General features: G+C 35.3%; 1 protein-coding gene and 1 long non-coding RNA gene across 2 annotated transcripts; both read right to left on the bottom strand.

The window, feature by feature from the left end:
* Positions 1 to 801: 801 nt before the first annotated feature.
* guca1a (guanylate cyclase activator 1A) lies at positions 802 to 7,366 on the bottom strand. Its single transcript, NM_001102821.1, is given in 4 exon segments — positions 802 to 2,344; positions 3,307 to 3,397; positions 4,419 to 4,568; positions 6,915 to 7,366. Coding segments are annotated over 4 exon segments (612 nt in total). The 5' UTR covers positions 7,113 to 7,366; the 3' UTR covers positions 802 to 2,171.
* A 519-nt stretch (positions 7,367 to 7,885) lies between these two features.
* Positions 7,886 to 10,843, bottom strand: LOC116408810. The gene is made up of 3 exons (XR_004221272.1): positions 10,315 to 10,843; positions 9,606 to 9,743; positions 7,886 to 9,207 (listed from the first exon to the last, which is right to left on the bottom strand). It is a non-coding gene; the product is annotated as an uncharacterized LOC116408810 (long non-coding RNA).
* Positions 10,844 to 14,963: the final 4,120 nt, after the last annotated feature.

Raw genomic sequence — 14,963 nt, 5'->3', positions numbered from 1 at the left:
CCTGATGTGTCTGCATTTATTAATTTTAGGACAACTGGAGATCAAAGAGGGTAACTGGGTGCCGTTATTATAAAAAGAAATACTGATTAGTGCAACAAAGCTGACTGTTTTATATAGTATTTTACAGTAACATTTGAGTTTCTTCAACTAGACTTTAGTTTTGTGAGTTAATATGCTGGAACCCTGGTGTATAACAAATTACAACATAATGAACTATTGAATAACTGATTTTAATCATTTATTAGTGTAGCTGAATGTAGGTTAACTTACTATACATCTTTCTTAGTGACAGTTCAATTCCTCATTCCTTTTTTTTTTTTGTCTGCTCGTTAAGAAGGTCCTGATCTGCTTATTTACTGATCAAAATGTGACCTATGGCACATAGTAGTTTGACAGATGTGTTAAAACTGCAGTTAATATTCTCAAAAGGGCACTTGGTTATTAAAAGCCTTATCAGAAAATAACTACATAATATTCATACACTCGTCTATGTTAAAGTGTTTACCGTATTTCTGATTGTGTTTTAAAGATAACATAGCCACTTAATAAAGATAACAAGTGCAGAGCCTTGCAAATTAAAGCTGTGTAGGGACTGAATACTTATCCAAACAGTTTTCCATTTGTCCTAAGGATTTTCAGCATAAGCCATTGGATGTCACATTAAAAAGGGAAATTTTGTATTTTATTGCTTCGAACTAAAAATGTCATAGAGAACAAAATTTCCATGTAGGATTAGTTATGGAAACAAAGAACTGACCTTTTGCAGAGCATTTTAAAAGAAAAAAAAACCACAAGACTATATTAAAATAATAGTTTATGTAAATTGAATTGAATCATCACACAACACAACATTTTTCTTAGCTAGTCATTAAATTAAAAAAGGACTGTTATAATACATATACAATATGTAAATAAATTCTCCTTTATGTGGGGTTGAAAGATGTTTACATGCATGCCGTACAAATACATTTTAGAACAGTTATATAACACCTTTGATAGAGTGCCTTTTAATTAAAAAGTACAGAACTCTTGTATAGAGTATTATGTGCTGCCATTCAGATATTTGCTTTGGAAAAAGAGATATGTGTAAAGGATAGGTATCATGATGCAATCATTATGATATAGTTAACTCAATAAATAACTAGGGAGATAGCTAGATAGGTTATTTGAAAAGTGGATTCAGTGTAGGAGTGAGGCAAGAGACATGCAAATAGTAAGATTGATACATAGATAAAAAGACAGTCAGACATAGAAAGAGTAGATGAGATAAAAAAAAAAAGCTTATGGCTAGATACCTGTAGGTAGTTAAATGAGTGCACAGAGTAGAGTACAGACATTATTATAACATATACATAGACATCACAATATTTCTCTATGACAGCAGGCTGCAAAGTGAAAGGCTGACATCGGAAGTATATAGTTTATGATTGTTGATGAATGAAGCAAATAAATAGATTGTAAATGGGAGAAGTTCAATATCATTGTCCTCTTTTTAGCATTGGTAACTGCTGCTATTATTATTGCATGCCACACACAACATCACAGCCTTCTATTTATACAACTTCATACATTAAGTTGTGCCATGGGAGCTTTGCACTTTATCCTGTGGCAGCTCATCCAAGCCAGTGCATTGCTTTTGTGTTCTTACAAGGCAGGTCTCAGTCCTGTATCCAGTCTTGCTTTCCAACACAACTTTATTGTTAATGGCATGCAGCAATGTTCCTGACTGGCACTTTCCTTCCATGGTCCCATATTCAAAATTAATGATATCGGTGCAAATTCATAGTGCAAATAGTACCAAACTGCCTGCTTTTTCTGGTAATTATTTCACAATGAATTTGTTAATTATTCAGTTAAACCTTTTATTGTCAACATATATTGGCAATAAAAGATTTTATGAATCTTTAAAGAGGCAAATCATTTTGGCAATTTTGGTACCAATCTAATGCAGCAATCCTTACCGGGTTTTAGGCCAGTTTTTTATTGGTTTTGCATTGTCTAAAGTGCTAACCTTGTTCCCATATTAGGGCTTTAGAATTTGAAGATGGTAACAAAGATCCTGTAGTAGCCAAGCATAAAATACTCACCATTTCTGAGCATTGGTCACAGGCAATATACAGGAAGTAAAAAAGGTATATTTAATATAATGCATACATAGGTTAAAATGTTCATTAGTGTATATTTCCGTTGATGATTTCCTGCCTGGTTGACTCTGTATGAATACTCTGACCATCATTTTGGATCATGTGGACAATATGTTTGAGGTCCAGACTGCGAGTTAACACGTTAAGAAGGAATTCATCTCTTTGTACTCCCTCTATAAACTCTTCCAGTGATAATTCACCTGGACAAGAATAGACACACAAAATCACAATAAACAGTGGGTTAAGAAAAGTATCTGGGAAAGTAGTGCTAATTTAGGGACCTGTTCTTAAATAACTTCATGTAAGGCTAATAGACACTGATAGATTTTAAAGAAGAAATATTGCATTTTTTTAAAATCATGTAGGCAATAATGTATAATATTTGATTTACAGCATAATATATGATTTCAGTCTTGCCTAAAAAGTACTCTTAGAAGTACTCTGCCTTTACACAAGGAAACAAACTGCTCGTATCACATTCCTTCTATTTTTAGATCTGTATAATGCAATAGCAGAGACTTAAGGGGACATTTACAGCTGCCAACACAGTCACGCAATTTTCACTACAGTTATTTTTTTTAAAAATACCATTTGTTGAAGGTAATTAAATCAAAAGGTGTTCCTTGCACTTCATATAGATGCCTTCTGCACCCTCAGCCCTTCCTGCCTCCTGTTCCAAATCAAGCACAGTTGAAATATTGATGCAAGGGAACCCTGAAACTTTCACTTTCAAATCAGGTGGTAGCTCCAGGGTTGCCACAGTGGCCTGTGTCATTTGCCACAGAGCAGTTGTTATGAATGCTGAAATGACACCACCTGGACTTAAATTGCATTTGATTTGCTCTGAAATGTGAGAACAGTAATTCTAACGTATTGGCGACATTTGCACAAGACGCATCTTGCCCTGTAGACTGCAACAAAACAATTCTGGGGAAAAAAACATGGCAAATATGCCATAAAATTACACTTTGTTCACTGCAGTTGTGGTTGTAAATGGCCCCTTCCAGGGTATAGTATGTCATCTATCTCTCTAGCATCATTATCATCTGTATATTATCCGTCAGCTATGTTTTTATATATCCACATCTCATACTTGTATTAACAAAATATAGCTATACATTATATATACACTGCTATGATAAAATGCTGGACCTTTACTTACCATCTCCATTGATGTCAATTTTGTCAAAAACCATATCCGTAAATTCCTCTGCTGTCATATCCTCATTGCATCTGTTTATGGCTCTTATAGCCTAAAGAACACATAAAATGGAAAACAGTTAAAAAATGCTGTAATATATATTGCTAATACTGCTAATTTTAATGTATTCAATGGCATGTTGTATCGTATGTTTTACGAATTCATCTCACACAGAAATAATCTACTTCCACTAACACTGATCCTTAACTATGTTGCTTAATATAGATCTAGAACAAGAGCAATCAGAACCCACGATGGCTATACTTTAAAATCTAGCAGGTAAGAATAAATTATTATGGTATATTCCATGATAACTAAATATTTTGGAGTAAACCATTGCTTCTTTCACAGGACCCCTACTGTTTTGTGGTTAGTAACATACTACAGCAATATGTAAGAGAAATCACCACTTGTAATTTATAGCAGTGAAAAATGTGCCAGATTAAGTTCAATGAGAAAAAGTTATCTCATGGTTTATCACATGAAAACTCATGGATAGGATTCAATTGAAGGAGAAAAAACTTGTCTCCAAATTCAAATTTAGTTTTTTTCTATAGACTTCAATAGAGTTTTCATGTGATGAGATTTGAGTTTTTTTCTGAATTAAATCGCATCTTATATTGAATCATTTTCACACGATAAACCTTTTTTTCATGGAATTCAATCAGGCTCCATGTATGTATAATATAAATATATATATATATATATAAGAGAGTCCACAAGACAGCACCACACTCCAAAGATTGCTACCATGTAGCTGCCCCTGTGCGCGGAATACCATATTGATACCGAATCAAACACAACCGGCAGCACAACCAGCACCAGCGTCTTTTGATATCCCTAAGCAAAAGTATCTAATATGTAAAAAATAATGTAAGCCCTGTTAAAAATAAATATATTAGAAGCCTCCAAGAAGTTCCATGAACAAATAGAGGTACAAGATGGCAGACCAAGTGCACTTATACAGGTTGTGTAACCTGTTATACCCAAGTTGTCAGTTACACCACAAGTACCATTTATACGGATAAAGGCTCTTGTACATTCAAATCATTAGTCGCCTTACAGCTACTCACCTTGATTATATTTAGAAGTTCTCCTCTATCGATGCAACCGTTTCCATCCACATCATAAAGCTTAAAGTACCACTTCAGCTTCTGCTCAACCTTGCCTTTCAGCACTAAACTCAGAGCTGCTACATATTCCATGAAATCCATATATCCATCCTGGAAAGACCAAGAATAGAAATACTTTTTAGTTCTCAAACTTTCAAAGCAGATTGGAATGTTAAATTGAAGTGAAATTGTAATATATTTAATTCCTGACAAGCCTCATTCATAATTTAATAAATTTGCCACATGTAGGATCATTCTCAGAATTCAGTGTTTAAAAGTATTCACCTGAACCAAAATATTTCAGTGTCAAAATATTCTTCTTTAATTGTTGCAGCTTCTGGTGGCTGTTTTTCCACACTTGATGTACAGTTATATTTAAGTTTTATTATAATTTGCACTAGAAAAGGTTAACCCAACAGACAGACTTTAGAAATCCTGAATACCATTCCTTTATTTCATTATTCATGTTCAGCCTTCCAAATTAGCCCCCTTTACTCAGAGAACACTGGCAACACAGTACAAACAGTTTTCCACTGCTGGATATCACAAAGTAATTCTCAGGTCTCCAACAGTTTAATACAATTTAATTCCTGCAAGAACTAGTCCCGGAAAAGAAATCATAAGACTGCAATATAGAAATCTAGGGTCTGATTGGGGGTATCAGAGTTTTCATTACAGAGAAGAATGGCTGAATAAAGTGAAATTATAGTTGAAATGGGCACTTCAATTGAATGACGAATTCATGGTGTCTGTAATGGTATTTAATGACTTGTGGGGGCTTGTAATAAGGTACTTTGGAGCCAACTTATCAAGCTCTTTACATAGCTATAGCTGCTTATGTTTTATTTTAGGACTATTCCTTTTGCCACTTTGCGTCTGTATAATCATACTTGGCACTAATTACTGGTAGCTAAATACACCAAATTAGCTCTGCTTGCAGACAGCTTTTCAGAGTGTACACTGTTATATTTTTCATACTTCTTGATGTTTTTTGCTCTCTTTTTTAGCAAGGACTTTTTCCCACAATCTCATGGAGCTCTAGCATTTTGCCTTCCGGTTCTAGAAATGTATTGACTGGGGCAAAGTTTGCTCAAATTCTATCAAACTATAGGTATCAGTCATCAGGTAGAAGTTACTGTTCTGTTATTGAAAAGCAAATATCTTATTGCTATGGGTTACTAGACTTTGAGCACCTGTTATTACAATGCTCTTGTCCGTCTCACAAATAGCACTGTACTTTAGTACTGTATACCTTGTCAAGCCAAGTAAAATAGCCTTGAACACAAGGAAACTGACATTTACACAGACATTTAAAGATTTTAAACCACATCTGCATTCCTGCTTCTGTTGTCCTCCACTTTTACTTGCTAGCTTGAATGCTGCAGTCTTACGTAACAGACAAAAGTATTTGTGCCTAAGCTGCAGCAATTGAGAACCTTTCATGTTATAGATTTCTACTTGTGTCAAGATGTTATAAATTATTGCCTTAGTATCTAAAATGCTCTATATCTATTAATCTGTCTTTATATATATATTTGCAGTTTCTCCATTTGTGTCATAAATAGTACATTGTAATATATGCGGTATTAGATTCTTTAGCAGATATAACTAGTGCTACAGCAACACTTCTATTCTGACTTAATGAATTAAAAAAGAGGGCGTTTTGAAGACAGCATGGTGAATTTTAATCATAGTAACCAAAGTAAAAAAAAAGACACCCCCATCGAGTTTAACTTTTTATTCCTATATAAAACCTAATAAAAACTGCTAGTTGATCCAAAGGAAGGCAAAAAACCCTTCTGAAGCCTCCTTCTTCCTGACTCCAAGATGGCAACCGGACAAGGTTGCAAGTTTATACTAAGAGCTTGTACTAAGAGACAAGTTTATACTAAGAGCTTATACTAAGACAAGTTTATACTAAGAGCTATTTTTAACAACCCTGTCTCACTAACCAAAAAGCCATCCAACCCTTTCTTGAAGCTATCTAACTATCTATTATGTAGAAAAACCAAATACAGGTATGGGATCCCTTATCTGGAAACCCGTTATTCAGAAAGCTCCAAATTACGGAAAGGCCATCTCCCATAGACTCCATTTTAATCAAATAATTCCGAATTTTAAAACTGATTTCCTTTTTCTCTGCAGTATAAAACAGTACCTTGTTGATCCCAACTAAAATATAATTAATCCTTATTGGATGCAAAACAATCCTATTGGGTTTGATTAAAGTTTTATTAATTTTTTAGTAGACTTAAGGTATGGAGATCCTTATCCAGAATACACTTGGTCCCGTACATTCTGGATAACCGGTCCTATACTTGTATTTCTATTCAGCAACAAAACATTCCAATATCCTATGCACCTACAGAATATATATCAAAAAACAGTAACTTGTACTTACAAGTACTAATATAGGTACACGGATTTATGTTAACTGTTAAATCCAAAATGAATTACCTTGTTGAAATCAAAGGTGTTAAACATTTGCTCGATGTATTGATTGGAGGCTGGACTCAAGTTCTTAAGATTGAAAAACTGCTTGAACTCATGCTGTGTGAGCTGGCCAGAAGGACATTCCGTCATGAACTTCTTGTACCATTGGTGGATCTCTGTGGCACTTAGTTCCTCTACTGCCTTTCCATCCATGTTCCCCATTTTTAGAGAATGATAGACTTTCTAGAAAGATTCTTAAAATATCAAAGAACCCAAATAGAGTTCTTATTTTAAATATAAAAAAAACAAATAAAATAGAAAGAAAAAGATGTAAAAATATCTGATATGTTATATAAATCCTCACGCAATAGTAAAATTTAGGAAAAAAAATGTAAAAAATAATCTGAACAATAACTCTTTATAATGGCAATATGAAGTGAAAGTTCTGAAGGGCAAGAAGTGGATGTAGTCCGAAGTGTACTGTTCTGTGTTCAGAGGAAAAACTCGTCTAGCAATAGAGGAAGTTCTTTTTAGGTATCAGAGAAATTATCTGTTAGCCAATCCCATTGGTTCCTCACAGAGAAAACCCCCCGTGTTCTTGCAGGTGGGAATCCTGCAGCAGAAAAAAATAGACAACCCGGAACTCCCTTTTGTGACTGAGTTGGTGTAAACATATAGGAATGAGATTAGGGAAACAGAGAATGGTGCTGCTGAAAAGATTTCTAATCTGTTAATCAGGGATCTGGCTCTGACATTTCTAATGACCTAGAAGGACACTAACTTTAGCTTAACGATAATTCCTTTGTTTCTTCATCTTGGGCTTTTCTAGCAAGGAATCATTGGAACAACTTGTACAGATTGTAGAAGAGAGAAGTGATAGCCAGCCCTTACGTAATGAAAGACAATATTGGTTTTGTAGGGAGGCTAATCAAACGAATTTGGATTTACAGGAGATTAGTATACTCCAGTATTTTTTTTTACATTTCCCGCTATAGTTAATTCAGTTAAACATTATTTTATTCAGAAACCAAGAATAATTCTACTTTAATTTATAAAAGCAATTCTATTTTTATCTGTTAATGCTACTAAGTAGTTATACTTGCTACAGAATTCTTTCAGTTTTGTGGGACCATAAGTTGGCCATACTCAGACTCCAATCCAACTGTATGAGTATCATTCTATGGGGTTATCATCTGATGTAGAAACAATTTGATCAGACCGCATTGATCAGAAGTCTTTATCAATCAGAGGAACCTTTTGCTTACTGCTTCTTTGAAATTATTAAAAGGGGACCATGGCAGGGAACACTGATGGCCCTGAATATATCCTACTGTATGTCAGTTGCCCCTAAAATGCATAAATGCAAATTAAAGGAAAAAATTAAATCATCCTTGCCTTATCTATTGTTAATTGTCTATTTAAGGGGAGATAAAATATAATCACTACCTAAAATTAAGATAAGGGTAATTTACAAACACAAATAGCAACACATGAGCTTCATGGATGCAAATGGTGTGATCATTAAAGCTATCCATTAGAGTTACCTGTGTCCACTTTCCTATAGTTACACAGGGAGGCCTATTTGTCAAAATTCAAATGAGTGCATTTTAGAGTTATTTTTTAATTCGAATAAACCCTAAAATTGTCCAAACTCGAATCTACAAGAAACGTGAAAAAAAAAAAACTTGATTGCATCAAATTTGTATTCTACTCATCATTTGCAAAATTCATGAGTTTTAGCAAAAACAAAAATCGTATAATGGCATATCTGAATTCAGACATTGATAAAGCAGCCCCTTAGCATTATTGCATCCGTCAACCTCTTTAGTAGACACTGAGGAACCATGGAGCTACCACAAACCCCAACATGGTAGTAACATGAGGGTTACCCCAGTGGTTGTGTCAGTAGGTGCAGCAGACTGTTCATGCTGTTTGTGACTCACAACCCCCCCACTCAAAAAATATTAGCTACACTGTGTTCATAAATGATTCTTGATATGTTTGTTCTTTTCTCATAGCCCCAGATTTTCTATTTTTTTGTGATATGAAAAACATGAAACATGTATCAAATAATATTGGACACAGTGTAGGGAAGAATGACGGTGGAAAAGCATTCAAATGGGCCATTATTACAAGAATATTCATATCACACAACTGTGTAATTTTTTGTTAGATGATTTCCAGTTTTCAGAAAGTATTCTATGTTATACACACCTTTTGAATTTTTTTTCTTTAGTTTTCTCCGCACTGCTGTTTTCTTCTATCAATTCCATTATCCTTATGTTTTTATGAACTGTAGCTTCTCTTGTCCCTTCTGCTGAAGTCAAACCAACATGTTATGAGCACCATTACATATACATGATCATGCGCAGCCGTATAGTGGAACAAAAATAAGGAGCCAGTATTTGGTAAACAAGTAGCTATGTGACCTGCTATTCTTTAGGCTTCAATTCTAGCCAGAAAAATTGTCACATGGCTGATGATTATGTTCCTTTTTAAAGGGATATACATATCAGTCTTTCCAATCTGAAGCAGCCATGGCTCTTTTGTGATTCATTCCCTGTTATAATGATAGTTACTGTAATAATGATAGTTACAAACATAACATGACAGAACCCTCATTTGTTTTGAAAGGCAGTAAACATAGTTACATCACTACAAAGATATATATTTTTCCTCACACACTTATAGAAATATTACATAATATTAAATTACTTTTAGGATTTATTTGTTTGGAACCTCCAGAAAATGAAATTTCTCAAACAGTAGAGAAATACTTGAACCTGGTCATGTAGTCTGCAATTTGTTAAATGGAATCTGTCTCACACTGACTGTTACAGGCTTCTCGACCATCTGAAATACAGGAACAGAGAATACACTAGTTGCACAATGAGTGTTATTGGTATTAAGGCAGAGCAAGGTAGGGCAGTGGTTAGCATTACTGTCTTGCAACGCTGGGGTCCTAGGTTCAATTTGCAGTCAGGGTACCATGGTCTAAGGGCAGCAGTGGTAAGTGACCAGGGAAGGCATGGTAGCTTTGGGTCTGCCATTTAGTGTAGCAAAAGCCTGTGGAGGGCCTATCCTTGTGTGGCATTTTCAGGGTTCTAATCCACCCCCATGGTCCTTACTCAAATAAAACAATGCATATCCAACAGACTGACTTTACAATGGATATCTTGTTAGTATGTAATAAAACAGTTCTGCAGCCAACACTGACCATTTCTCTTATAAATATGCAGTCATGGTACAAACAATACACGTAACATCTCTATTGTTTGAAATTATTTGTAAATACAACACAAAAATGCTAGCATGTATTCTTCTGGATGAGAAAGTTGACAACAGATATGCAAATAAGTAACACAGACACACATACAATGTCAAGTAACACTTGCAATACTTGTAAATAAATGTGTATTCTCACTTTTGAGCCACAAGTCACTTTCTAATAACCATTCCTCTGTATTTGTTCACATGTGTTCAGGTTGGTCACACACGCATGCTCTTGTTTGAAGACCTCCACGTAGATCATCCCATTACAATTATCACATCTAAAAGAAAGGCTTAAAAGATAATTAATCCCCTTAGTAATGTGCTTCAAGGGTCAATGTGCTCTCTGCTTGATTTCTGTGCCTTTTAATCCCTCCTGCTATGCATTTCCTTAAATGATCCAGATGAGAGGTAAATATAAAGGACAAATCAAATTAGAGACAAATTCTGTTCTAACCTTATATTTTGTGTCCAAAAAGGCAAGTCATGAGAGTGACATTGTCAGTATGAGTAGTGTTGTCATACAGTAGCTACTAGTTTTATAGAAGCTTTAACAAACAAACTAATAGCGCACTGGAAATGTTGATCGTGGGATAGCACAATATTGAACAATACCTGCCTAGTGACTCAGCTGTCTGCCATGGATATTATATTTTCAGTACATGGTGAAAACATGGCGAGTTACTGCCTGTGTGAAAGATCATTTTTAGTTACCATGGTTCTCCCTGAAAGTATAGCAGTGATCAAAACACCTTAAGGGTTCATTAATCATGCAAAGGGCAAGGTGCAAATTGCAAGCCATAGTACTACTGGTGGCCATTTATCAATGCTGGGCAAATTTGCCCATGGGCAGTACACCATGTCAACCAATCACATTGTTGCATTCATTGTTCTACCTACAGCTGGCTAAGAAAAGTCAATTACTGATTGATTACTATGGGTTACTGCCCAGTGTTGATAAATGAGTGTAAAATGAGCTTATGTGTTCCCCACTTTGCACTCTGCCCCATGGGTAAGCATCTATAGGCAGAGGTCTAAGTGCTCCTAAATGGTGTGCAAGGATCTGCAGTTCCCCAAAAATACAGCATTTACAAAACTGTGGTCAAGAAGGTGGCCTTGGGAAGACAAGCAAGCATGAATGCTACCCATAACTTATTGTCATTTAGACACACAAGTTAGAGAGAAGCAAGAGGGTGCAGGGTGCAAAGGAGCCCTGTACAGTTTGTATATGTTCCATAGACTTTCATTAAATATGGCTTATGTTAACAATGCATTCTTACTGTTGTTTTAATGTAAAATATATATGGTTTTCCCTGTAGTTAATGTAGTACTCCCAATAGGGTACTCCCATTCAAACTATATTTCTTAAGGAAGGTAGTATATAGAAAGGTTCTTACAACCTTATAATATCAATAAATATAATGATCTATAATACTGATATTACCATTTGACACATTCTTTGTAACTTTGTGTATAAATAAGTGTTAAAAACACTAACCTTTGGTCATTACAATATTTCAGTATCTTATTAGAAATACTTCATATACAGCACTGAAACCCACCTATATTTTGTATACAGTATCCATATACCATATGTCTTGGACCTGGATAATAGTGAAATCATGGCATTTTTTTCAAAGTGTGTACAGCCCTTGGATTTGTTGTGGCCCATAATAACCCCATGGAGGACACATTGAGCCTGTGGGCTTTAAGTTGAACAGACTCATTTTTGCAGTTATGGTACTATAGATAATAGATAATATAATGTAGTACCAAAGAGATAACATAGGTAGCCCCACCACTCCTGCACATCATATTGTTGTCACTCATACATATCCAGCTTAGGTCAGCAAATGACCTCAAGAACCCTTGCAAAGTTGCTGGCACATCACTCTGCTTTTACTGGTTGTCAAAGTCTTGCAAACACAGAATTATGTAAAATGAATCATTTATTGTACTGCCTATTACAAAACCAGTTTGGTAACTGCTAAATAAGATGAGTGGAGTGGTCACTATCTATTATACTCACTAAAACATCATCTCTGAAGACAATAGAGAAGGTTTAAAAATATATTGAATAGAAAAGATTTTGTAAAACCTAAGCCCAACATTTAGAAGTAATTAAAGGGGAAAATTTGTTAAAGAGCCCAACATAACACAGAAACCCCTAATATACATATCACTGAAATCTGTTCCTTCAAAAAGTATGAATAAATAACATTGTTATGCTGAAATCCAGCTGCAAAACTGTTCTTATCTTCCTGCATCATTTGAAATCCTGGAAGGGGTGGTAGAGACTAAAACACTGATGTTACAAATTGTAACAACTTTTCCACAGCTTACAGACATCATGCAAGGACTACATAACCCACAATGCATATTTTCCTTATTGACATTACATGTGCAGAGAATTCTGGGATTTGGACAATGTAGGGTGAAGACAGGGCCAGGCTTAGGTAACTGTTCCAAACCATAATATTACATTAAATACCAAGAAAAGGCTGCATGGTTTAAATTGATTTATTTTGCAAAGTTGCTTGAAATTATGTTTGCTTTTCAAAAAGCTTAAGTTTTGTTTGGGTGAAGGTCCCCTTTTAAGGTTAACCTAAAAGTAGGATCAGACAAGGGCAGCTATTTAAGTTGCAGTTAGGATGCAGTTTCGGATGAAATGCCACAACAGACCAAGCAAATCGGCTGTTTTGATTATGAAACCATAAGCAGCAAATAGAAAACCCTTTCAGGTATGTGAGATATTCGAACCTACCTCAGGCCTGATGTAAGCACACAAATGCCACCCAGAGAGCTCAGCAGAGAAATATGTGAACAAGCTAAAATTAGCACATTTGTTTCTGGGACGATCAATTACATAATTATTGATATTGACTAATGTTACTATTGTGTTACTACTGGGGATTATGCAGTTGAAACCAGAGGATTCTCCAGATATTTTCTTTTTAGTAAGAGGACAAATAATAACATGGCAGTTGTATTGTGTCTTATGTAATTCTTCTGGTTGCTAAGTTAAAGAAGACTCTAGCAACCAGGTAGCTGCTGAAATTCCAAACTGAAAAGCTGCTGAACAAAACACTAAAGGGCCCATTTACTAAACATTTTTGAGATATATTACTATTTTTTCTAAATTATAGAACATTTCTAAATGTATAGGAACATTTCGTTAAAATTTCGTGAGTTTTTGTGGTTTTCGGTAAATTTCCATGGAACAAAAATCATTAAGGTGATCTTAAATCCAATTCCTTTTGGAGAGTATAGTATTCTATACAGATAGAATATATATAGATTGTAAGCTCTACGGGGCAGGGACCTCCATCCTCTTGTGTCTTTGAATCTTATCTTATTGCAACTGTAAATGTATCTTGCATTTATTGTTGTACTTTGTATTTATCTATTATCTTATTAACCCCCTGTTTGTATTAATGTATTCTACTGTACAGCGCTGCATACATAAGTAGCGCTTTATAAATAAAAATATACATACATACATACATATTCTTATACCACACCAATAGCCTTTCTAGCGTGCATGAATAAATGAAATGTGTATCTAGTATGTGTGTGTTTTAATCTAGGAGGAACCATTTTGTACCGTGCGGGGGACCGTGTTTGATGCCAGCCTCCTCGCTCACTTGACTTTTATAAAACAATGACCTCCCTATTTTCTTTTCCCATTGGTGCAGAAAGAGTTTATATATGATGGACAGAGGCAAAGGTAACAAGCACTTAATGCTCAGTTTCCCTTTAAGTGGATGAATAGGTAAGAACCATCACTATGCCATTTGCCTTTTATGTGTGATTTTTTCCTACACATGAAAGGAGTTACTGGACTGGTTTTAATAAACACATATCATCATCGACCAAGTCACCTATTACATTCTTTGATTTATGTATTGATTTTAATAGCCAGTAGTTAATTAATGAAACCGCAACCTTTAAATGTAAACGTAGGCTTGTATAATGCTTCTAATAAATTATATTTATCTGCTTTAAATAACTGCTCTGATATGTACATTCTTGTTCTGCTGATTAAAATGACACTTTGCACATGGCAACAGCTTTATTTACTAAAGACGAATAAGGGATCATTTACAGTGAGCTCAGACACAAGTGCTAAAAGCACAAAGGGGTGCAAAATCACACCCCCTAGAGCTGAATGAAGAAGCACTTTCATCCAGGGTTAAGGCACACTCTTCACCTGGCATGAACCCTGTCCTCACTGCCACACTTTACCATCTAAATGGGGCGTATGTGCCTCTCCCACTCAACCCTTATGAATACAGCACTGCCAAATGCAGGCAGCATTGTATTCATGCAGAAAGTGCAGGCCCCTTGCCTGTAGCCATCCCTAACAGTGTCAGGATTATTGCTGAAGTTGGAATGGACTGTTCACCAGGTAAATTTAGAGCCCTCATTTCAGCAACATTTACCACAAAAGTGCTCTGCTCTTTCTAATAAATATCCAGTCCTAATGGTAGCCAGCGAGTGCCACTGATCTTTCATAGTAGGACAATGGGAACCGGTTTTTACACTTTGAACCCTGCCCCCAACTTTGTAAATAAGCCCGATGATGTTTTCACTAGCTAAGCAGTCAATCATACGGGAAGGACAAATGTATCTAAGTGGCTTAAGTAAAAGTTACTTTTTGACAGATTAGGTACCTCTGTAATTACACCTGTTGGAATGTGGATCACGTGCTGTGCTAATGTGTTTAGGTAAAATGAATGTTTTTTGAAGGCTTTTTGAGTAAAAGCCTACATGTAATATATTACTGAAAATAAACTGCACTGT

The sequence above is a fragment of the Xenopus tropicalis genome, chromosome 2 (assembly GCF_000004195.4).
Source record: "Xenopus tropicalis strain Nigerian chromosome 2, UCB_Xtro_10.0, whole genome shotgun sequence".
Classification (NCBI taxonomy): Eukaryota; Metazoa; Chordata; class Amphibia; order Anura; family Pipidae; genus Xenopus; species Xenopus tropicalis.
This window is presented reverse-complemented; position numbering and strand designations above follow the sequence as displayed.